General features: G+C 37.7%; 1 protein-coding gene across 3 annotated transcripts in view; it reads left to right on the forward strand.

Moving 5' to 3' along the window:
- Positions 1–26,504, forward strand: part of GRID2 (glutamate ionotropic receptor delta type subunit 2) — a 744,443-nt gene that overhangs the window by 147,043 nt on the left and 570,896 nt on the right. For all 3 annotated transcript variants that reach the window (XR_007507799.1, XM_049815125.1, XM_049815126.1), the window contains exon 2: positions 4,474–4,629. Coding sequence is in view for 2 of the 3 variants with exons in the window: in XM_049815125.1 (XP_049671082.1) it covers positions 4,474–4,629 (156 nt within the window). In the remaining variant the exon portion in view is untranslated. The remainder of the gene's footprint in view (positions 1–4,473; positions 4,630–26,504) is intronic.

The raw sequence follows: 26,504 nt of genomic DNA on the forward strand, positions 1-26,504 counted from the left end.
TAATTTCCTGAGTCTAATATGGGGCACTGAGGTCCAGAAATGTCATACTTTCATAGATACTAAAATTATAATACTTGAAAACACTGCAGGCAATGGACTTTGTCCTTTCTTATCCAATAGAAGGGTGAACATTGGTTTAAATCTCTTCACACTTCATCCTTGCAGTCTTGATGTGTTTTCTCACATTTTATGTTTTCTGGGCTGATTCCAGTAGACTACACAAATTACTCTAGAAATAGCTGAAAATATCTAATTTGGACTATATTTTTATATGTATGGGTCAGTAGGACAAGTGATCTTTGAAAAGCCCTTCTAATGATGTCATTGGTACTTGGTGAACTTATTGAGCATTTGTATGATTTGGTCTATATTCATTTAAATTGACAGATTTCTGGTGACATGGTTGAGTGCAAATGAGATAGTTAAACATAAAGAATTCTCTGCTAAGCTACAGGACATTATTGATGTGCTGAGGGTTTTTAAAAAGCCAGTAGAGAATTACATTTGTGCTGTACTCATCCAGATTCTGAAATAAAGCTGAAAGTAATGACATGCTAATAAAACAGGAGGGGGAAACTGGTGCAAAGTAGTTGCTATGTCAGCATGTCAGGTCCTGATGCAATAATGGGAATACTCCCTAAATATAGTTAAAAATGACATGTTTAGTGTGAGGCCTGTTTCAGCTGAGGTGAGCAGTAGGGTGTCGTGGAAGAGAAATGAACAGCATCTATTTTTGTATGATTTTGAAGACTTTTTCCCTTTGTAAAATAGTTTTGTTGCATCATTTTCTAGAGAGCGAGTGTCTTACAGTATCTGTAGGAATAATTTACTTTTTCTCCTCAGCTGTTCATTACTTTCTGCCACAATTTGTTCTTATAGCCATAAGGGTTCATTTTGGACACGTACTCCAAATAAGTTTGTGGTCATTCCAGTTCTTTCATTTTGCCGCTGTACATGAGGAAATGAGAGAGTGTGTGGCTCTCGCTATAGAAGTAATTTTAAAGTGTGATACCCTTTATTTGTTCATTTGGGTTGTTTGTTTGACTTGGTTAAAAGACTATGCTTGAAAGAATAAGCATCAAAACTTTGGTGTGATTTCAGGCCATAGCAAGGAAAGCAAGTCATACCTCATACAAAAGTAGTTAAAGGCTGCATTTTGAGCTAGTTGTAAAAATTTCAATAGACCTGTTTTACATCAGAAAATTCACTCCTGTCAACTAGAGGATGATTCCTGAAACCACAGGAAAAGGAAGATATTCCAGCAATGTTAGCACAATCCAAACCATTCCTTTTACTTTTTCATTGAAATGGCTTTTCTTTTAGGAAACAAACAAAAATAGTAGCCCCCCGACCTATGTAATGTAAAGAGATATATAGACACATGGAATATAGTTGAAATAAAACACAGGGACCTAAAAATGTATATATGAGAATAGGAACAATTCCAAATGATTCAGGGGTTTTGTGTTTTGTTTTGTTTTTTAGTTTTCTTAATTTTACTTAATAATTGAAATAAAACCTTGAGAATCAGTTATGAAATAAAATTTATTATATCACTGTTTAAAGTCTAAATAAATACATGTGCTGCTGTGCACTGCCATCTCCTGAAAGGAACATTGCCATCTTTATTATAACTTAACATGCTTTTTGTGTGGCTAAGTTAGATACTCTACTGAATGAGGCCTTAGTTTCTGAAGAAATACAATCTAATTCCTACTAGAATGCTCAGGCGGGAACTATGGTTACAACTTTTTTTGCAATTCACCTATATATTTGTTTTACCTATGGAGATGCTCCTACACTAGAGCATGGATAATGTCTCATTTCTGTGAGGAAGCTTGTTTAAAATGTCGGATGTAGTATTGGTTAGAGGAGAAATTTTGAAATTTGCATCTGATGCACAGAGGCGTAAATGAGATAAACAGTGGTCAGAGCAAAACTGGAGTGACTGTACTACAGAGGGAAAGAGCGTTGTTTGTGAAGGCTGCATGGAGTTTCATCTAATCCAGTTCCTTGTATGTCCAGATGCTGTCAGATTTGAGCCAGGCTGAGAAATAGGAGAAGAAGCGTAGGAGTTTATTAGGAATGTCTGTGCGTGAAAGAAACAAGAAAGATTCTCAGGAATGTTCATCTCTTGAGAAACTTGATGCTGGACTGGCAAATGCACTGCCTTGGGAGCAGTTCTCTGCTGCCCAGTGGAAGGGCTATGGGGCTGAAGGGGATTTTTGCAATGGCACATGCAAAGGAAGCACTAGATACCTTGGACTTTTCTGTATCCTCTACTCAATAAACAACCTGGATTTTTTGGGGTACAAAGCCAGGCTTAAGATGATATTTCCCAGCTGTAGAATAAGAAGCTGTACTCTGCAGTGTTGGCTAGAAGGTCTTTGGTTTGCCATGCTGTTCTGCAACACAGTCAACAGCTGCCCTGTGTGTGAGCATGAAACCTGTGTGTGCTCACTTCTTTCCAGTGTGGCATTTGTTACAGAATCACTCTACAGGGATAGAATTTGACTAATGAATATCATTATTTTCCACCCACCCCCCTGCCCCCCCACCCCACCCCACCCCCACCCCCCACCCCCACCCCCCCACCCCCCCCCACCCCCCCCGGCCCTGATTTTAACCTTGTTACTTAGTAGCCATGTAAAATTGTTCCTTCAGAGGTTTAACAATATTTGCTGGGCTATGTCATCATCATCAGTATAGGTGTATCCCCAAAACGAAGTATGTGAGGTTTTGGGTTGAACTGTTCCGTAAGGTTAGAAACAAACATGCTTTAAGGTATATCATTGGACAAAGTCTTTTGTACCCTTAAATGCTACCTGGATACACAAATAGTTGTCTTTGTGGAGAAGGCATGGTTTGCAGCATCTTGCGTACCAAGCATATTCTTGGCCATGTGTGACTTTTTTTTATGGAGCTAAATAAAACGAGGGAAAAAGAAATGGGGGCAAGGGAGAAAATGAATGTTTTCAGCTGAGATTTGCACAGAGATGACAGGTGAATGAGGTGGAGAGGTAAAGAACAGCTGTTCCAGATGGCAGCAGCTTCAGGAGGGAAAATGCTGGAGTCAAAGCGGTCAGATTGTAGGAAAAGATGACGCTCATGTAGGATGAGTGGTGCTGGCAGGGAGATAAGTGTTGGAGGTCAGTGAGAAAAACACAATAAACACTGTCTATGAAGTTTATTTCTCTTAAAGTAGCCATTTCCTGTAAATGAATCTTCTTCAGTTCTTTTCAGCACTGATTGCAGGTATTTACCTGAAATCATCAGTGATCAGCATTTTCTATTATCTTTGGCTGCCTTTGCCACATACACTGCCTTAGTTGTGTTTTTTTATTAACAACAAACACTCAAGAATAAATAAACCTGAACACTGAAGAAATTTCATAATGATTAAATACAGTTTTCAAAAGTCTGTTCTTGAAGTGTCCCTTCTGTCTCTTTAATCTACTGCCTGGCAATGAAAGGTTTAAAGGTGCTTGAAAATCTAACAGCACTAATTTGAGGGTTTAAAACAACGTAGCATTCTTCATAGGACTATAACAGTGTCATTTGAGCCACCTCTGCATAAATACTTCATACAAGAAGCAAATGTAAAATAATCAGAAATTAGTGATGCTAAAAGTGACACTATAGTTTAAAGACAGAAAAAAAAAAAAAAAGCTAAAATCTTTGGATTAGCCTTGGAGTTCTTTTTCAACATATCTGAAGAACTGGCTGCGCAAGGGTTGGACACCCTCACTCTGCCAACTCCTCCTGAGTTTAATGGTTTCCTGTTTATGATGCTCTGCTTGAATGTTTTAGGGAAAAAGGCAGAACAGTCACTTTCTGTCAGATTTATAAAGGCAGAAATTATTTTAATTAACCACTTGAACTTAATTTACTGACTTCAGAGTCAGACAGAGTCAGACAGTTAGCTGGAGTGGTTGCTTTACAAATCCAATAGGACTTAGGTCTGAAATAGTTTATATCGGCTGCTGACCTGTCTATTGATCATGATTGCCAATTCTAACTCAATTTTCCTAGTGCTGCAAACATTTTAGGCTTATTCTCACCTCTTTTGAACTTTATATTTTTTAATTGTCACTAGACATGATGTTAAATGCATATCTTAGCCCGTTGCAGTCATTCAATATATCAAATGGCATGTTTGGAAATGTGATTAGTTCTCACTTCTTGGCCATGTTCCTATGCAGGTAATTTGTTTTGTGCTTAACTAGATTTCCCCAATATTTCTAGCTGGAATCAGTGCTTCACTTTATGTCTTAAATTATTTCAAAATGTAGAAATTCTGTATATTGTGAAGTAGTTTCTGGGCTCTATGTTGAGAGAATTGCTCTTCAGAAGTGAGCAAAGGGACAATGTTATAGCTTAAAATGTCTTAAGTGCTTATGATTAATGCTTTGGGATACTGCACGTGAAAGGTGCAATGTGATTTTTGTTCTTTTTTTTTCTTTTCCCCTCCAGGGGCAATTTTTGATGAATCTGCCAAAAAAGATGAGGAAGTTTTTCGAATGGCAGTTGCTGATCTCAACCAGAACGATGAAATCTTACAAACGGAGAAAATCACATGTTCAGTGACATTTGTGGATGGCAACAATCCATTTCAGGCGGTTCAAGAAGGTAGGACATCTAAACAGATTTCCTGCTGTTGTTTCTGCAGACATATGCAAAATGCTACCCTGACAGCTTCCTAGCTTTATGAGAAATTTGTAATTTTTGTTGGCTTCTCTTTATATAGAATATTAAGTTATCGCATTTAAATTTGGATTTAGCTACTATGGTTTGTGTTGGTCTAGTGACTTCAAGCTATAAACTTAGCTTTTATCTATTTTGTAAGTAAAGGCTCTTGAAAAATGGTAGAGAAGTCAGACACAGTTTGCCTACATCTTCCCTCTTTTGCAGGCTGTTTTGAAGTTATTGTCAAACCAATAGTCGTTACTTTATGACTTCTTAATGCTACTTTTCAGTTTAATTTTGTGCAACTAACAGCACTTAGTCGGAAACCATAGGTTGTTGTGTGGATAACCTTTTCAGAACATACACCTGAAGAAGTTACCTATTTTATAGGAGGAATTAGAGATAACCTGATGACTCAGAAAGGCACCTGTATCCAATATGATTTTGTATTCAGTCCATTCTTTGTCATTCCCCAATTATTTGACAACAGATCAGGGTGTTGCTTTGGGCTCCTGTGATAGCAGTAGGATGATAACAGGAGTCAGTATTTGAAATCCTTCTGAGCTGGATTGGTAAATCGCTGGTGTGACTGAGCAGTTGTCTGGAAAGACAGCTATATGAAGTCTTCAGAAATATGGATTCAAACTTGTTTCCTAAGCGTATGTTATTTCTTTGCTGTTCTGGCACACTAACTTCTGTCACAGATAATGTTTATTGTAGGTATATTATTAAACTTTTCTTAACAAGAAAACAAAATTTTGATGACTTTCTATATCCTTATTGGCTCCGTATTGATACTTGAGGTAGAACTTGAGATTTAAGCAGCGAACTTGCAAACAGTTGCTCTGATACTTGTGAAGTCAAAGGTCAATACCTGTTTTGCTTCAATGGACCACTGAAAAGGCAATGTTAATGAAAAGGTCTTTAATGCTTATATGACAATTTTTTATCAGTGACATTCTTCATTTTTGAGAATTTAGGAATTTTTTTGTTTTGTTAAGTTTTACAAGTGAATAGACCTGTGTCATGAGAAGCGTTACAGTCTGAGCCTGATAACGCTGAGGCAGAAAAAGAAGTGATTTTGAAAGTATTCCAATCAGAATCAATTCAATCTATTTGAATCTGAAAAGGCCAATCTAAAAACTGAAGCTATTGGATACTTTTAGAATCCAGCAGGGGAAAATGGGTAAGTGAGGTCAGTCTTTTTTTAGATACTTTCTGCAACTGTTAGTATTTAAGCTTTTTTCCAATTCATCAAGGATGGATAATGTTAGCTGATGCTCTGTGGTTAACATTGATTAACACTGAAACTTAGCAAATTATTTCACAGAAAGATGTTTTAGGCAACTTATTTCTAACTTCAAGTAGGAGTGTCTAGTAAAGTAGAACATTCCAAAGACGTTAATGACCCAATATTTCAATATTCAATTACTTATATTTTGCAAAAGTTACATTTGTAATTTTTTAAAATATCTTGGTATAGTCAATATTTGAAATGTGACAGACTAGATTTGACATAAATTTTATTAACATGTATTGGGGGTGAAAGTTCTGTTTTGATATTGATGAGTTCAAGAAAGTATTTGCCAGTAAAACCAGTTTCTTGTAAATGCATGGTCAAATACACCTACATGGCTATCAAAGCCTCATATTCACTATCTTTTAAGTGCCCTGTGTTTTGTTTGACATAATTTGAGTGAAGAGCAAAGGTTGCATCTTTTGTATGCATATATCTGAAATTTTGCTTGTTGAACTATTTTGCCACAGTTAATGTGTTTTCTTTTAATGTGTTTTAACTGAATATAGGCATAAGCTGCACTGTAATGTTTCAATTACTTTGCACCAGTTTCCTCACTTTCTCCTTTCCTCTACATCTTTATATCACTTGCCCCTGTTCTTAATTGGATTTCTTACAAGTGTTAGTAGCAGAGAAGGGGACCTCTGTAACTGTTGCCACATATTTCGTGGTTTATCCCTTGGAAAAACACTTAGGCAAAGTGCACTATACTAAACACAAGAAAAAGAGAATTTAAACACTCAGGCTGTTTCTGTATTCCATTTGTAAAAGAAATACTACCAGCTAAATCTCATGTTTTTTAAATGTGTACGGCATTCAGTATGCCCCAACTTGCCATTTCCATGCCAGCACGACCCTTTTCTCAGAAGCATAACAACACTAATATGAGTCTGAGGTATCATGGCCTCTCCCATCAGGTAGAGCCTAACGTGCAAAACCGATATTATTTAATTATTATTGTATTCTACTATTTATTTATAATATTTTTTTATATAAACTGCTTGATGTTTGCTCTGGTTTAGTTAATAATATCTGGGGTTTTTTATGGTTTTGACTTTTTTTCATCTTGTCTAAACTACAGAATAGCCTTTAAAAAAAAGAGCTTTTAATGTTTGGTAAAATGTTAATTTAAAGCATTAGAGCCATAATAATAACAAAATTGGTCTAAATTTGTCTAAAATATGCCCCTTTTAGTGAATAGAGAAGGTTTTTAAACTTACCTAGCATTTTGAATTTCAAAAACCAAGAAGTCATGAGCAAAGAACCGATAAAACAGGACATTAGATACAGAGGAGATATTTACAAATTTATTTTTCATAATGATGCACTAGTGGACAGCATGTATTATTTCTACCTCTTATTTCATTTTATTAGCAAAATTAGCAAGTAACACCCAAACAATGTAAATAGGAACACTCAGATACTTAATATTGATTTTGGGATGTAAAGATAATGAATTTGAGCGGATCGGCTGCTCTGCGGTACTTACTGCTCTTCCCTCTGAATCTGTTTTTATAAATTATTATGGTGCCCTGAAATGTCTTCCATTTGTACCTTAGGGCATCTCATTAAGGGTTCTGATTGGAGCGATAAGGCTGTATTGCAAAGTTGAGTGTTTTTATCCTAGAAGAGCTGTGAATGACGTGCCCAATAATACCACTGGAAGTGCCCTCAGGGACAATATATAGGTATGTTCTAGTGCATGGAAATAGGAGGTGAAATTGAGTTTCTTTAAGTTAGGGAAATTTTTCTCCCCTGCAATATATGCTCTGTCGGAGAGGGCCACCAGCAAGTGTGATGTGTGCGGTTTCCTGTGCGACTCACATTTGCTTGCCAATGTCGTGGGGTGGCATGGGCACCCATCAGGATGGGATGAGGTTGTGGTTGCCCTGCGAGGGGGGAGGCAAGTCCAGGGCAAGCCCAGTAGGTAGGCTGGGATGAGGACCAGCGAGGTGCATGGCCTGGTGTGCGTAGCTCCAGCCTGATGGGCACAGGGGAGAGTTTGCAGAGGAGGAGAGTGGCTGAAAAGGGTGGCTGAGGCATGTGGATGGTGCATACCAGGCCCTCGCAGAAGCTGCAGCCCAGTTGCTGAGATGTGTCAGTGACACACACCTGTGGAAACGCCCAGCATGGCATGTTCCTTCCTCTCTTCCTTTCTTCCTCTGATACAAAGTACTTCACAATATTGATAATACTCTTTTATGTGATGTCTCGAAATATTTGTGTGCTTGTGTGGTTGAGAGAGGAAGAATATTGCGGTTGGCTTTTTTATGCTGTGTCCATATCGAGTGCTACAAAGGGAAAACAGGAATTTAAGGGGTTTTTTGTACAGACAATGAAGGAAGTAGGGATAGTCAGTTCTTGCATGGTAGCAAGTCGGTATTTTAACACTACAAAACAAGGAATTATGATGCCAGATGCATACTAGTGGCAATAATACTATATAATAGCATAAAATTTATTTCCTTTCCTATGACAGTTAAATTTACAGAGATATTTAAAGAGGGGTGGGATAGGCCTTCAAAAGGTTTTGAGTTCTACAATATACTTAAACTGTAATTATTTTTGAAAAAAGTCATGTGTCTGTATGTCTTTTAATGGACTGCGTTTTTTTTCTCTCACTGGGAAATTTGGTCGAAATAAATATATCACTTCTTTCTTGTTTGTCAGAAAATCGTGTTCTCTTATATTTCCCTTACTTTTATTATTCTTGTTTTACTTCAATACACTAATAATTAAAGCCTAAATTTTATGGTTCAAAGCCTGCTATTTCCTCCAGTCCTTAATTTCTCATAAGTAATACGATCATATGGTTGCTGAATGGCTAATGCAAAATATGCAATAGCCTGTGCATTTTTGTGGGATTCTCTGCTGAGTTACCTTGGTAGACAGACTACTAAATATCTGTTTCAATCTACTGCTAATGATTCCCTAAACCCTCCTTGTCATCTACACATTTTCCACAAAGTTGTATTCTTGCAATACTGATTTGTTTATATTTGAGGGAAGGTGTTTTCCATTGATGCAGGTGTTATTGTCTGCCATAATTCTTGTTGCAAGGCCAGTGAAGGAAGGGGGGACTTTGGTAACTTGAACCAGAAGTTAATACCTTGGCTTGTGCTGATCTCCCTCCTTGGGCAGCACAGTTTCTACACCCCCCATGCTGCCATTTCCAGTTGCATGCCAAGAGCTATGGAGCAGACTCTGCAGGTGTTTGCAGTGCTTGAGGCATCCGCAGCATCTGGAGGGTTGTCAGAACTCAGCAGGACCCACATCCAAAGGTGTGTAGGGTCCTCAGAGATCCATTGCCAATATTGTAAACCTCATGGCAAACATTTTCTTTCTATTTGGTGCCGATATTTTTTTTATCCTGCTCCCTTCTCCTACCTCCTTTTTCGACATCACATTTTAGCTATCTTAAATAATATCTCTATAGTGATCCAATGTTTTCTTCTATAGGCTACCTATAATGCATGACAAATAGATTTGGCTGATGCTGTTTGAAATCAGCTTCGTTTGACAAGTTTTCCTATTGCAATCATCTATATGTGGGGTTTATTTTTATTTTTTTTTAAACCAACCTTTTTGTCATTCAGGTTAGTCACCAGAGTATGCTTACAGACACCAACTCAAGCCTTCGTAATGGCTTTTGAAAGCTTATTGTGATCAGTGAAGTAAATAAGGCAGTGACTCATAACGAAATGGGATTCAGCTGTAGAGTAAGAGAGGTTTGTAGGGCAGCAATACGTATGAAGGTCACATGCAGGATTTTATTCAAGCAAAGTTTTATGGTCAGAAATTATGGCCTGATGGATACATCTGCTTTGGCCTTTGGGACTAGATGAATGTAATAAGGTTGTCCTTTCCTGTTTCTCTTACTGCTGTAGTAGAAACCTGTTTAAATCCACAGATTTCATGGACTGTTGAACTTCCTTTCACTTTGTATCACTTATTTCTTTAAATTTCTCAGCCTTCCTTGTGCTGTTTATTAACCAGTACATGTTCAGTTTGAGATTAAACATTTACAGGGTTGCACTTTCACTGCCCTTCCATTTCATTCCAGGTTTGCTTTCTTATTTTCCAATAAAATGGATTTTGACATGAAGCAATATTACTGATACCGAGGAAGAAAAAAATCATTTTCAACTAGGATTTGAACTATAAAAAGTTAAGAGAGAAGAGGAGGAGAAGCATTTTAATAGTGATATAAAATCCCATTGTAAAATCAGAAACTGTTGGAAATGTTTGCAATTGCAAATTGCTTGTATCATCAATATTTCAGAAAATATGGCAAAAAATCTTTTGAATTACCTATCTTCTGTGCATCCACATAATGTACCAGTAGTGGTGGCACTCTGCCTGCCCTGTTCTCAGCGTGCTGGGTGAGAAGCCTGGTACACCTACACAGGCTTTGTTCTCATTTTAGTCCTGCTAGCCCCACAAAATCAATCAGATCTCCAATTTGCACAAATGCGCCACGGGAGTCCAAGTGTTGGCAGCTTAAGAAAAAAGATTTTAAAACACTGGTGATAACATCACGACAGTTGGGAAGACAGTGGTTGCATGGGAGAAGATCAGGGAGAAGGGAAGAGTGAGCATTGACTGATATAGAAAAGGGATGTGTAATAGAGGCTTAGTTTACGAGAAGCAGGATGCATATTTAACACATTTTCAGCAATGATTTCAAAGCTATTGTGACCTTCCTTTGCTGGAAATAATCTACCCAGAGCATACTGCAAACTGTAAAAGGGGATCAGATTTATTTTGATTAAGGCCTCATACTGTTACAGCAGTTACAGTAATTGCAAGACTTCCACCACTCTCCAGTCTTTGAATTTTGAGCTCCAATGTTTTCTAGTTCCTAATTCTTTCTGTACTAATGTTTTCTCCAGTTGCAAGACAACTTTCCATTATCTTTGTTTCCAGTGTGAAAGCAAACTCTGGCAGCCATAAGCTGCAGTGGACTTCCAGGTACTTGAAGATAAAAAAAATCTGTTATCTTCAGCTCCAAAAATTCTCCCCAAATCCAAATAAATTAAAAAAAAAAAAATAAAAAAAATCAGTCTATCAAGAATGGATTTCTCCAGGGTAGTTTAAGCAATGTGAGAAACATGGTTTGAGGAAAAGAGGTGCAAACCGCAGCAGTCCGTAGTGTTTGCAGATGGCAAACCTAAAAACTTTAAACTACAGATAGTAGTGCAGTTGAAGAGCCTTTTCTGACATATGCTTTCCAAATCACTGAGCCAAAGGGGGAAAAAAAGAGGCTTTCTATAGTGCAGGCTAGGGCAAGATCCTGCCATCTTTTTAGTTACTGTTATCCATGTTGTCTCACAGAGTACCTACAACCTAGTGAACATATACTTTGTGACTGGTGCATGTCTTTGTTGTGGTTCAAGGAGAGAATATTAGTGTTTGTATGGAAACCACTTTTCTTCAGGTGACCGGGAAACCCAATAGCATCCCACTGTTAGACTTGGCTGCATCACAGCATTCAGATGCAACAATATGGCTGGAGGTATTTGCATACGACTACACATCAAACCAAGGACTAGTGTTTCAGAGTTTGCATTACGTACCCCACTGCCTTTCTGCAGCCTTTTTTTCCTTCTGCTTCTTCATGACTTTAAAACAGCAAGAGTCATTTTCCTAACACTGATGCCATTTGCCATTGCCAGTTGCCAAAGTTTGGCTAAACATTCATTTTTATGACAGATTTTGACATTTCTATCAGAGCTTTCACTTTCAAATGACAGACAGAAATTTTAATAAGCTTGAAAGAATTTCCTTCCCAGGTTTTTGCTTAAAAAGCATGTGACTGTGAGTCAGGTTATTAACCTCTTTCCCTCTTTTAAAAAGGAAAATCAAATAAATGAATAAATAACTGGATGCGTGTGATGCCCTTTGGTGCTGGAGTGCAGAGTGATTTTTATCACATTACTATAGGAGCAGCTAGATAGGCTGATATTCTGCAGTACTTCCACTTTAAATCCAGATTGGATCATTTCTGATTTTGCAATATGCACATTTTCACTTGCAGTTCACAAGTGCCCGATGTATGTTTTCATACATTAAACACGGTGCTTCAGTCTGCCGTGTTAATGTACTCTGACACACTGCCAGTGGTTTACTTTTAAGAGAGCTATACAAATTGTGATGTGATTAAATAATATCAGTAGTACATTTAAAATGTTTAAAGCCACTGTGCCTGAAGGCTTTTGGGGTATTTTAACAAACAGAAGTATAGAGACAAAGCAAATGAGAGATGCTTCATCTTCCTAGATGCCAATTATTTAGCTAGCACCCTAGGCTATCAGTCCCCCAAAGTAATCTCCTTAAGTAATGGACACCCTATCTGGATTTCCTCCCCGTCTTTTTGTGAAGCAGTGTCCACTAGAATCACTACAGCAGCCAATCATCACTGTCCAACCAGGAATGTATATTCCCAGACAGGCCTCTCAGCCTGGCAGCTTGCGTCAGGTGTGGCAACTACCGAGCAATAAACCGCTGCATCCGATTGTTTTCTGCTATATGGAGTCCTCCCAAGTCCTCTTGTAAAATAATGTTAATTAGGGATTTTGCTTTTGCTTCTCCTGACAAAATTCTCTGAATTTAGCAAAAGTCACTAAGTCTTTGTTTCACCTGACAGTTTAGGTACAAATACATATCTGACTGTGTACAGAGCTGTATTTGCGGTATGCATCTATATCTGTGTTTGTCTAAAAGTCAATTTAATTAATTAATGTTAATTAATTAATTGCTTAATTAATTTAATTCTCCCCTTTGAGTCTTCCTTGCTCTTCTTTCCCTTCTCAGATATCTTTTGTTTAATTTACAAGCTTTTTTTTTGTTGTAACCTGTTAGCTCTTTGGGCACAGGCTGTATTCTTAGTAAGTACACTGATCTGTATTTGAGGAAATTGGGTATTTATGTGGTTCAAATAATTTTAAACATACTTCTCTCTATGTATATGATCAGAGTCAAAGTGTACTTTATGGAGGACACTAGTGTTTTAAAATCTAATTCTGATAATGAGGAAATGAGCCATGACACTCTGGAGGTGAAGCCTGAAGTGAATTATGAAGGTCATTCTCTTAGATGTGGAAATTAATTATATTTTAGCTTGGTTCCCTCTTACTTAGACACTTTATATTGTACACTACCAAGTAATTTTGACTAAATACCAATTTATGAAAAATTATCGGAGCAAAAGAGAGCAGTTACAAGGACAGATTCTGAAACTAGGCAGTTTTTTATTAAAACACATATCATATCACAAAACCATAACCTTTAATGTTATCTTTTTGGAATTATATCTGCTGTGAGATTATAATGTTCATTCTGTTTGACTGGCAGTGTGCCTTTAGCTTCTGTGATTACTGGCCTTTCTAAAACTTTTTTCTCTTTAAAATCCAATCTTTTGCAATTCTTTGTTGTGTAGTCTGAAAGAGTATTGAGGTGAGCCAAGCCACTCTGAAGGGTGCAGCGGTTAAGTGGAGCCCTGGTGGGGGGAGATGCAACAGTAGTGTTGATGGTTATCAGAAAACATTTACTCTGAGCCTGGAATAGACACAGGAGCATTGCAGAGCCTCTCATGTGCTGTTGATACACAAGAGGGTTTTGGGGTTGGGATCTTTATGTAAGAGTATAAAGCACTAACACATGGGACTTAACTTCATGTGGAAATTAAGCACCTGCTTAAAGGCTTTCCTGAGCAGGGATATATTTAAGCAATCCCAAATCAGTGACTTAATTTTCTTTCACAGCTGGTATTCATTATTTTGTTTCCTTTATGGGCGTATTTTCTCCAGAAACCTGTAGATCTTAGCAGCATTTTTGCATCCTGCCCCTCTGGTTGCCCAAATGACTGTGCCAGGTGGCTGTAGCTCCTCTGCTATTGCTGGAAGAAGAAAATGCGGCTGCAGGTCGTGGCCATGCCCTGTGATATCTGGAAAAAAGTTTGAAATCACAATTAATCTTCCAGAGTGCCAGGCCACAAAACACAGCTAAATAAGTAAAAGCCTACAGAGGTTTTGCTTCTGACACTATGTTTTATGGCAAGAGGATTATGATGTACTGGGCTCGGTCATCACAAAGTAGCAGAGAGCTGTACTCAGAAATTGCAGTTTCATGTTACAGGTAAACAATTTATGTTCATCCCATCCCTTCGTGACCTGGTGCAGGAAAGAAAGCCAGCAAGAAGCTGCTTTCTTTTTCAAAAATGTTATGTTATGTCTCTTTAGTACCAAGCTGTAGCTCAGTGGCAAGCATAGTGATAGCCAGCCCTTGCAAAGGGCAGAGGAAGGGAGCATGATCCCCCCTTCCAGGTGCAGCCAGATGTTGGACCAGCTTTGCTGTAATGCTATGCGCCAGAAGCAGAAAGCAAACAGTTGTTAATTGGTCAAACGCAGAAGAAGCCAGCTGCACTAAGAGAAGAGACTTGTGCCTTTCTGAGATTGCCGTTTCAGTGAAAAGGGGTGCCAAAACTTTGTTTCCTGAACAGAGAAGAGGAATGTTTGGAGAAGATGAAATCCATTCAGACTACCAGAAGGAGTTTAAAAAAAAAAAAAAAAAAAAATTACCTAGATTATAACACCTAACGTGCTCTCTAATGGGTGCAATCTGAAGTGTGAGCTGATGCAAAGAGACGGACTTGTCAAGACACTTGTTCAAAGGCTTGGTAGTTCTACTTGAAACATACGAAATTTGAGTTTCTTCCTGAACTCTGCTAATCCTAATTCTCTGATAGAAGAAAGGAAAAGGGAGTCAATATGTGTAGGTAAAGGCAAAAACAACTTCCACTTGGTTTTCTTGCCTCTCCAATATTTTCTTTTTTTATGTACTTTTATATACTTTTCATTCTATCTTAATTTGGCAGTAATGGATCAAAATCATGCTCTTCTCTGTGCTTGGCTCGTTGAGTTCCACATATCACGGGGTAGAAATTGCTTCCTCTGATGACAGGGGAGAGAGTCTAGACATACCTGTGCAGCACAGAAGCAAGTAGTACTTTGCCTAACTTGGTTGTGTTAGACAAACACAGTGACCTTGATTTAGAATAGTAGTAGCTGAGTACAAACAAACCTCTGAAAACACTAACTTAAGATGTCTGAAAGTAATTTTCTTTGCTGTCTTAGTTCACCTATGGCATTAAAAGATGTACTGTTCTACTTTATCTTAAAAAAAATATATAATTATTCAGAAAAGCATTCTTCTGTATTCCAGGAAGCAAGACTTTTCTTTGCAGTCTTTGCTAGTAACAACAGCTTCCTTCTTAACAGGCAAATTGTATCTGTCAATGCCAGGTAAGAGCATTATATTGATAGTTCACAGGAATTCTGTAGTTGGAACATTTTTTTTCATTGACTTTCATTATTTAGAGGATTAACCTTTTAAAAGAAGGTCAGCATGGCCCATGCACAGTTATTGCTTGGCCCTATGAGTCACACTCAATTCACAATTTTTTAAGCAGAAAACATACTTCTTTTTTGGAGTGCCTTGGAGGAAATCAACATTTTGTTGTTTATATTGCAGTACACCATGAAGAATTTCTGTAACAGTGTTTTGGTTTTTTCTCTCTGCATAGGTCTCTTGACCCTCATCAATTCATGCCTGAAACTATATTATTAAAATTTATTGTGAAGGGTTTTTTTGTGTCATAAGGGAGCATAAGCAGTCTTAGGTCATGTAAAGTGCTACTTAAGCCTTCTGCCAGCTGAGCCTTTAGGTCAGTAAGGCTTGCTTGAGGTAGGTTCTGATTCTTTGCAGACAAGATGCCATCAAAAATACTTTGAGAGGTTGTGATGTGTTATGTAGCATCAAAATTCTTTAAGAATTGGTTTCCACATATAAAAGACAGTTGTGGATGTGACAAATGGGGCTGGGTATGGCTAGTCTCAATTCCTCCTCCTTTCAATAAACTTAGCAAGAAAGTCAATGTGTTAAGATACTTGCTTTTTAGCAAATGCTGTAATCCTAAGACTCCTTGGAATTTGAGCAGAACTAGTTCCAAAGCTCAGATTGCTTTTTTTTAAATGAAATGTACCTGTTAAATGTATTTGACCGTGCCAAGATCATATCTCAGGAATTTCTAACTCTGACTTTTGTGTCAAGTCCCTAAACTAGGTTGATACATGTAATAGATTTGCCAGTTCACATACATTTCTCCTCTCTCCTTGGGTGATTTCTGCTCTTCAGACATTCATTTCATGTGCAATCTAACTTTATGGGAAAGTTAGAAGCTGCTATGAATCAGCAGATGCTGTTTTCTTATCTGAAACTGAAGAAGTAATTTATTTTACAGCAGAAAAAGTAAGTTCAGAACTGTCTGTGGGTAAGTGATTTCACATTTGATTTGATAATGAAAAGCAGAACTTTGAGTAGTTTTTATTCATATGAATGCTTCTTGTATTGCTAAACCATAGTATCCTCCTCCACAAATAAATTCTAGAGAACTGGTTGAGCTTTTCTTTAAGGGGTGACCATAACATATACACTTTTCTCTTCTTGTCCAGTTTGTTCCTGTTGGTTATTTCTGGCTGGTTAATTCTGACATTGCTTGTTTTTATCTGGCCAGTTTTTATGACAGGAATATACAGGAATCTAGAACAGAAGTACTTAGCTTTAGCTGGCATTGTGAAAGAATAAAAATTCCAGATTCTAAATTACCTCTGAAAATCAGTATGGTTACTCATGCTTGGAAGCACCAGGCTCAGCAACTCTTTCTGATAGCTTCAGCGAGATCAGTTGTACAATAGCAAGTTGGAAAATATTACATGTAAAAAATCCATAGACGCAACAGTGTGTCTCTTGTGATTTTATTCGAAGTTAAGGCTGAAAATAATGGAAACAAAATGGAATCAACATAAATTATCAGCTTACTGTAGTATTTGTGTGTTTTGCAAAGTCTTCTTGCTGCATGAGATCTTGGTGGGTGCTACACTTCAGTGGAATTTATTTCAGAGTTCAACTCAGATTCTTCACAATTCAAAGGGGTGTTCAATCTTAGTAAAAGTAGCTGAAATATAGGAAATTTAAGAAAGGTCTGTCGAAAAGCAACAGAAGCAAAGTAGCAAATGAGACAGACTGCCGTCATTTTTTTTTAGAGAAGATTTCTTTCTCATAGATTGACAAGCTGAACTGTGCCACTGATGTGTAGGAAAATAGTGAGGGATGGTACAAAGTGAAAAATGTGAAAGTAACATTTAAAGATTTGTTAGTGCCTTTCCGAATGTGCTTAATATCATGCATGTTAGAATGCAGTGGTGCTAATGCTAGAGATTTTGATAAACTGTCCAAAGGGCAAATGCAAAAAGTTCATGGTGGCTTTTTTAATGCTTTCTAGAAGATGCAGAAGCAAAGTAAACAAAAATGTAGGTGTTTATTGACTGTAGCACAATAAAAATGGCTTGAAGTCTTCCTTCCCTGCAACCTCCTCAGATTTTGACCATTACTGGTGATATGGAGCCACCTGGGAAGCAGTGTAGGATTCATTGCAAGACTCATTTTACTTATATAAGAGGGTTTGTACATTTTTGAGAAACAAGCATCCCAGCTGGAAGCAAGAGATTTTGAATGCAGTTTTTGGTGAGATCTCTGCATCACAGGAGATCTCTACTCGCTACTCAGCTGCAGGATTACAGAGTGAATGAAAGTTTTCTTATGTAGGAAATTATCGCTTTCTCCAGCTTTTCAAATTGCTCTGTTTCTTGGGATGAATTATGCTGGCCATTCTGATTTCAAAAGATAAGTGTAAGTCTTTACACACATACTACTGTTCAGTCTTTGCAGAGTTGGAGAGCTTTAGAAGTATTGGGGTATCTACATGTGGCTACTGAAGGGGCTAACAAACTTTTCAATTAAGTCAGAAGAGTTTAGTACTAAATAGTTATCTATGTTGTAGAGACCTGTATTCTATAAAGACTACGGAAAAGCTGGAGAAATACTCGTGTGCACAAAAAAACCTGTGCTATTTCTTTCTGTTTCTTCGTGGAACCTGGAGAAGAAAGGATTGCAGCCTCTGAGGGCCTCAGTTGTGACACACAGAAGAACTTACACAGAATTAACCAAATCTATTTTAACTATAAATATTTATCAAGCAAGAGTAAATTATATCATTCCAAGGTCTAAAATACATCTGTGTATCTGTTTGTTTTGTAATGGAAGATGAAAGAAACCTTTAGAAAAATATGAAATGCACATACCTGTCATGGGTTGAATAATTTAAGTCTAGTGTGGCTGTCTAACCCAGGATCTCTTTTTTTCTTTCAATTTCCACTGAGGACTCTCAAATTCTGTTAATAGAGTTGAAAAGCTATCTCCCATGGGGTTGGGTTATGTCTTTTTAAATGGTGTATAGATCACAGAAACAGATACGAAGGCTTTAAGCCTGATTGTCTAGCACTCACTTTCAAAACAGTAATTGAGTAGAAATCCATGTCTGGAACCTCTGTTGGATTCTGCAGAAAGCCTGAACAGTGACATTGCAAGAAAGGAATGGGTTTGTATTTTTCAGCTAATATAAGGAATCTGAGGATATTTCTTCAAATCGATCATCTGTATAAGTTCTTGGTATTTATACCTAGCAATGCATTAATGGGAAAGAAAGTACTGCGGTTAGAAAAAAACACCAAAGAAATAGTTTTGGGTAGAGGTGTGTCTGGGTACATACAGGATATTAACCTGTAATAAAATTCTTATAGTTACCAGGGCTACAAGAACATACATGATGTGATCTTAAAATGCATCAATAATCTTTTCAGTTAAAGCTATCATTGTAGCAGTAACTTGAGCATTTGAAATAGAAATTTCCTAAAGCTTTACCTGGCATAAAAATTACTTGGCAGAAGTGTCCGTCATGCAGAGTCATTACATCTGGCAGCTGGAATATATATCTAGGTAGAATAGATTGCAGTTTTGGATATATCAGACTTTTGGAAAAGTAAAATATGATTCCGAGGTTGTATGTTACACTTGGATGAAAGTGAACTTTGAAATGTTTACCTGCTTTTGGTAGCTTTTCATCAATTCTCCTAGAGCTTGCTGCTCGAAGTCTGCTGCAGTCTGATTATTTCTTAAATTGTTTATCTCCAGATTCATGTAAGTTAAATTTAATAATAAGATTTCATATCTTGACTGTCGCTATAGAATTATATAGAGCATAAGTATACAAGTGTAAACTTAAATGGTCTGTTTTATGAGGTTTACCTTTGCTGTTTCCGGTTGCCTCTTGAAACAGTTGAACCGAGTTTTGTCTTTAAACTGTACTCTGGACTTCACTAAATTTGGAAGGAGTGCATGCTCCTTGGCTATGTTCCCCGTAGCAGACCTCTGCATTACAGATCTGCAGGGCTGTGGTCATATGGACCAGTAACAAGAAATCTACAGTGGGCCGAAGTGGGCTGAAGGTTGCTTTGTACCCTGAGAAATTTATTTGTGTTAATCTAGGATATGAATTAAAAGTGGATTAACTATTTCTGATCGAATCTTTTTGTGGTCTCTTCCAGTCTGCAGAGACTATTGGCTATGAATGTCCAGGAAGATATTTACTTAAGAATAGCTATTTTGAAACAAATTTTCTTGCATGTAGAATCTAAAGCATTCAAATTTCGGACTACTTGAGACAAAGATTCATTGTAATCTGTAGGGGCTTAAACCAACCAAACAAATCCCTTACTATTGAGGACACTTTGCTTTGGTTTTCTTGTTGCTTGATATTCTCATGTGTGTAAACAACTTATCTGGTCTGGAGAAGAGGGTCAGGAGGGAGCAGAAGAAAACTTCTTAGTGCTCCTGGAGGTGGAATTTTCCTATCTTTTGTTTTAGTGTTCTATTTGGCTCTCTACCTATACAACATGAGGTTTTGGATAGCATTTAATTTTCTGCAGAATAAGTAACTTTTATATAAGATTCCATTACAGACAAACTGTCTTGTGATCTTACTAGGAACTGCTCTAGGGGCAGTTGTCATTTCATGTAGTTTTGCCTCTCCAGGTAAATAGCAGTTTATACAAAGCCTAATTTTGGTATTCTTTAAAATATATTATAAAATATGTATTTTCCCATGAGTATACCTGCACACTATCTCAGCCTTACACGGTTATCAGACTGACTGGTACCAATTATAACCTGTCCTCTAAGTCTTTATCACCTTTATAATTTTTCATTTTTCTGTTTGTGATGGTTGAAACCACACTGATGAGAGGCCTATCGCTATTGGGTTGCGCTCCTTCAGTATTGCAACAGTAACATTTTTAGTGTTGCGTAAAATTTCCACTATTTCAAGTTTCATTTTAAAATTTAATACCAGCATATTAGCAATTATTTCCTCAGCTAACTTTTAGGATTATAGACATTTAGCTTTATTGATTTGAAAGCATTTCTCCTTGATGAATGAGATTGTTTTCAGAAAATTATGTAAACAGATACTGAAAATGCATCCTTTTATGAATAGTACTGCTGGTTTTCCCCACTGTCTCTCTTTGCAGCAGCCAGAAGTCCAGACTTCCTATCTGATTACAGCGTCAGAGTTTGGGCTGCTCTGAAGGGCTGTCTGAATTGTGTGATCTGTCAGAAAAAGCAAGGCTATGATAATGCAATGCAGATGTCTAAGTAGAAGAGAGAAACGTTCCCCAGACTGAGCTAGTACCACTTGCCATTCAGAAGTTTTGGAGGCTCCCGAGAGGACCATTTAGCATAATGTGTGTTGTTGGAGGCTGAGAAATCCAGGGATGGGGTAGAGGAGATATTTCAGAGGATAGTAATTGCTATCACTTGAAAGGCACTGTACCTTAGCAGCAAGAATTTGACATCCCTGAGCATCACGAATCTGTTCCATTCCCTTCACCTGCTTCCCGTGGCATCACATTCTGGTTGTTTTCAATAGCTGTACAAACAAATTAGATATGTTCATTCCAAGTAAAACTGAATACAGGATAGACAAGAGCAAGTTTATTGCCTGATTCACTTTTTGCTCCTTACTCTGCATTATTGTAAGAGGGCAAGAGAGCTTCATGTTTTATTCAGTTAATATAATGTATATTTAATTTGCATTTTTAATGTTTTTGAAGGTGAAGGATAACAACTTCAGCAGTGCTGAACATGGTAATTTAATTGGTTGTAGGGCAATCCTAAGATTCTCAGAAATGGCTTCATTGGGAAGTCTTGCAGAGCCTTAAACAAGCGTACCACTAGAAAGCTCACCTGTATTAAACTGTCACCCTCACCCCACGAAGTAGCAGGGAGTTACAACTGCGCAGTTGTCTCAGTGTTGCCTGTTCATTTCATTTCAAATGTTTGCAGGAGGAGAAACAAATTCCAAAGGGATGAATAGAGGCTACTAAGGCATGCTATAAACAGTGCTGAATGCTTCCTTTAATTTCTCCATCACTAGAAATGGCTGAGGTTATCATTTTGAGGTTATTGCTTGTGTACCTGAGAAATGGAAGAACAAAAATGGCCCATATTAAAAGGGAGTATATAAAGTTTGTGATAGTGAAATGTATGTCTCCTAATCCAGTGTCTGCTTGCAGGATCTGGGCTTCTAAGACAGTGTTTTTTACCTGTGTGGATTGCGTATTATGAAAGATACCAGACAATACAGCCCGGGACTTCTGATGACTAGTGTATGCCTTTTGCTATGTTGTTCCTGACTTAAAGAGACAATTTTAGCAAGCAAAAGGTTCTTCATTCTCCAAATTAGATGCTGAGGTGATAATATTTTCAACCAGCTAATAAATATTCTGAAGTGCAAACTCAGATAGAAAAATCTCTTTAATCAAATTGAAGTAATTAAAGTTGGTCCAAAGAGGCTGTTTATCTATAGTGTATAATTGTACTGCTCACATTTTATCAAGCTGTGATTACCAAAATAGAGATCACTTAAAAAAGAAATTAGATACTCTTTTTACAGTGTTTCTTCAATATGGCTGAGTGACTGCTTTTTTGTACTGCTGATAACATTGGTGGTAGATGTGAGTCTCCGTTTGCTTAAAAAGATGTATGTCGGCAAAGCTGGTTCCCAGTACTGACTACATAGATACAGAGGCACTATATACAGTTCCCTCTTCCAAGCCTGCATCTAAACCTTCATTCCAATTTATAGTTCCAGACTAGCGCATAATGCACATCTTTTACTGTTTTCTTCTTTTCTCTAAAGCTTGAATTCTTTTGAAGGGTTCCTGAAACGCAAAATTTTTTAGTGTGAAGTTGATAGTTACAACATTGATATGAAAATAGTCAGTCTAATAGGGTGAATCTTCCCAAGATTCTCCTCCTGCCTGTTCCTACAGTGATATAACTTGTTTATTATTTTTGTCCTTCTGGTGTCTTTTTTACCAGTTGGAAGCCAGAATTATGAATATACTCATTATTACTTATCTGAAGTTGACAAAGATGTTCTGTACAATGTGCAGAAGTTTGGCATTTTGTCTGTTAACTTTCTCTTCATTAGGCAGATTTTTAGGCTGCTTAACTCTGTAATGCGTTTGACGTAAGAACCGCCAAAAAAGGGTGGGTGTGTTGTGACTCACCAGATCAAATATCCTTCTGCCTCCTACCACCCCCTTGTAAGCCAAAATACACACATAGAATGGGGTCAGGGGATGATTTCATTGAAAAAACTGATTTAAAATTAGGTCATAATAATTTCAGCAGCATCAAGCCATAGCATTTGTAAGGCAGTTTAATCCTGTATGAATTATTGTTTAGATAAAGGTTATTAATTACCAACTGCCGTTCAGTTAGTGGCAACATGCCAAGAAAGCACTCAGAGGCCTCCCTGTTCACCCATCTCTCCATTGTAGTGAGTTGGAATCAACTTGATTATTTGGCTTTAGAGCAGAAAACTTCAAAGAAATTTGTCTGCCTGGCTTTTAAATTCTTTCAATTATTCTTTCTATTAATAAAATGCAGATCTGTAGCATAATTTTTTTAATGTCTAGATTTAGGTAGAGAGGGAGGAGAGAAAATTGATTGGGAATTGTATTAGTACTGTTGTGTCATCCCACCTACTAGCAATTGTTAAAATTATTATTGCAGGTACATTAGTAATAAACTCCAGTCAAAGCTGTCTCCAGTTGTGGCTGTTTTCCTAAGTCGTTGGTCTCTTTTGAAAGTTACTTAATTTTTATTGCCTATTCAGTTATAATTTCTTCTACCCATCACTCTTTCCTTTTCTTTCCCCCGAGAATATTTGTCTTTGCAAGACATTACCACACAGTGTAATATATTGTTCTCTACTAACAAGTTACCAAGGCCTATTGGAAATTGTACTATTACAGCATATGCAGTGCAATAACCTATTCAAAAATATGAAGAGAAAATCAAGGCAAAGCAAATTTATTTTCATTACACTTATGCTATTTGACACTTGTAATTTTTTATGTGATGAACTAGTGCTTTCAGATAAAGAGCAGTCAGAGTGTGTAATTCATTTGTGTATACTGCAGTGCAGGGTTGTGAAGGAAAAGCAGGACACTTCACCAAATAACTCCACAGCACAAGTGGTAACTTCCTCCAGCCAACTCCTGAATAGCACTGGGAGCCCTGGGAAGAGCATCCACTGGCTAAACAAACATATAATCCCTGAAGAAGCAATTGTGGGAATTCGACTCCAGGGTTGACAGACACAGTGCTGCTTTAAATGTGTCTTTCTTTTATTTTTCATTTTACTGTACAAGAGGCTTGAAGGGCACTATGTGGAGATGGTTAAACACTTGTGCAAAGGGGTTTCTGTATTTATAGTGAAAGAATAGTTCTGAGTCTGAAACATTGGTTTAAAAAATGGCATTAGTGAATGTCATGGTCATGTTTAAAACAAGTAGCAGAGTACTACATGGTATTTTGGGCAAAAGGCAGCCAGTGTTAGGCTCTTTCATTTGTGCTAGAGGGGGTTTTTTCCCTTGAGATTACCCTGCTCAGTTATAACCAAAGAGCTCTCTGATAAATTGTCTAAGTGCAAATACAGTTTTACAGGAGATTTTATCATTTAGAAACATTTTTACAAGAAAACGTTGTAAGGCCTCAAGCAGAAGCTCTTAAAGCAAGAAGGTTTAACATTATGTATTATTAAAAAACTATAACATGTAGAGAGAGCCACGTAAAGAGTGGTAACTGAGAATTGTCCTTGAAGCTATCCAAATAACCTTGGTACCAAATAATTTCTTGTCTTTTTGTTGCATCTTTTATTTCTGTGTTTTTGTTTAAGATATGAGCATGTATTCATACACCACAATGTATATAAATAAAATGTGAGATTGCAGCAAACAGGAGGCTTAGCAACCTTTTGTAATACTTAATACTGTGTATTAAGACATTACTTATCTATCTGTCATACATCAGTTGTGCTTTAAACCATTTTTCCAGCTAAGATTTTTACTTAGACTATGTTAATAGGCCAAATCGGCAAATGAGAAAGCATGATGCGATAAGGAGGAGAGGAACTGGCATGTGGCTTGTTGGCTTTGATGCAGAGCATGTGACAGTGGGTTGGCTCCAAGAGGAGGGACACCGACTGTTTATAGTCTTTTCTTCCCATGGTGGTACGTTTTGCCCCACTGATGCTTGCAGGTCACAACAGTGCAATTCAGCAAGCTAGGGTTTCATACCTGGAAAGTTACAGAAGTGCCCAACACTGTTATTTGCCTAGGTACCTTTGACATTTATTTGTATGAGTTCAACCCAGAGTATTTCCATAGGGAACTGTAGGGCTAGAGATGAGAACGTCTCATCCAAGGAATAGCTCTGCCTGTGCTTTCACTGTAGATCTGCATACCGAATAAGCCCCACACCCCTGGGAAAGAACTGAACCCAAAGCTTGAGATGTATAACAACTTTCTGTGAATGACTGACAGTCAAGATATCGTTAAATGTAACTGCAGGCAACTTTCTGTTATCTCACTCTTCCAGTGCAACAGTTTTAGACTAGAGGAACATATTTTACGACACCTTCTCGCCTCATGATACTCCTACACTGTGAAGGAGCTGCTGTTTCCTTTCATCTCATCACTTCATTCATTGCTCTATGTGGTCGTAGGAAGACTTTACATTCAACTTTGTACGCATATACCTGGCAGCACAAGGCAAGCACCTGAGGATACAAAGAGTTGCTGGAAACTGAAAAGGTCCCTGGATATTCTCCCTATAGGGAAGAAAGAAGGTGGAGAAAAGAGCTATGATGTATGCGGACAATCATACAAATATGTGTTTTTGCAGACAAGTAGAAGGAATAGGGGAAGAGGTACTGGCAATCAAATGTCTTGATTCCAGCAGTGAAAGAAAGAGGAGGTATGAAATGGTGACTGATGAGAAACTGTTAAGAATACTTACTGTATTTCCACTTTGAAAATCTACAAGTAATGTCTGTCTTCTCTCTACTAAGGTACAAACGTCCAATGTCCTGACATAGGTACATGCCACATTGCTGAAATGGGCATTCCTGGGAGGGAGGTAATTTTTTCATGCCATCAACCCAACGTGGTGCTAAAACAAGAGCTCCTTCCGAAGCATTGTAGAGATAGATGCCTCAGTTCTGCAGGCATCTCAGTAAAAGGTGTGCACACAGGAGAAGTACTGGGCAACACCTGTATTTGCTGCACAGGACTTCCTGTGCTTGCTTCCTGAGCTCCTCTTGGAGGAGAGCAGAGCTTTCAGTGCCAAGTCTCCATGAGCTGCTGTCTTGCTCAGTGTCTTTTTCCTCTGAACTCTGGTTCTTCTTGCCTGCTATGGACTTTCCATGTTTGTTGACTCAGTTAACTCTATTTGTCCACCTTTTCTGTCTACGTGTCACTCTCTCTCTGGAATTAAAGAGCAAAAGCCGAACTGGTTGAAGGGGTAAACTGAAATCATCTTGTCTAAATCCATATGTGATGAGCTAGAATAAGAATTATGCATCCTGAAGTCTGTGAAGCATTACTGTATATTATCAAATAATGTCTTTGTTTTCATCCACAGATGGATGGATATTGACTTAGACAAACTGATCCCTGAACAGTAATTTTTTTTGAACCATTTGAGGTTTAGGTTGTATTTGAGCTCCTATTTGATGAGACAAGCTATGCAGAGAGAAGCAGATCATGTGGGCTTTGCTAATGTGTAAAAACTGGTTTCTTCCTTTTCTGCTTGCAGTATAATAGTCAGAGGGGAATTTGTTAATGGTTCCAGGAGAATGATATTGCTGGGTTAGTAACAGGGACATGAAGTAGAAAACATTTTTTGCCTGACCAAATGGCCAACTTTCATGCTTGGTCCACTAATGTCCTGTTCCACTAATACCTATTGGGGAATTCAACAAATATTTTATTAGGGGGATCATAAAATTCTACTCAGCCAGCCTACCCTATCAAACTTGTTTGATGTGATGTGCTTATTCTCAGTCTGCTTTGTTGTAAAGATGATCATCCTCTTCTCTCATAATCATTGTAAGTGGAAACAATGAGTCTTTGCACCTGCACTGATAAGTTTGCATGGTGATTTTATAAGTCTGATTTAAGTAACCATCTATTTTGGAGTGTAGGGATTTCTTAAA

Source organism: Accipiter gentilis, chromosome 12 (assembly GCF_929443795.1).
Source record: "Accipiter gentilis chromosome 12, bAccGen1.1, whole genome shotgun sequence".
Lineage (NCBI taxonomy): Eukaryota > Metazoa > Chordata > Aves > Accipitriformes > Accipitridae > Astur > Astur gentilis.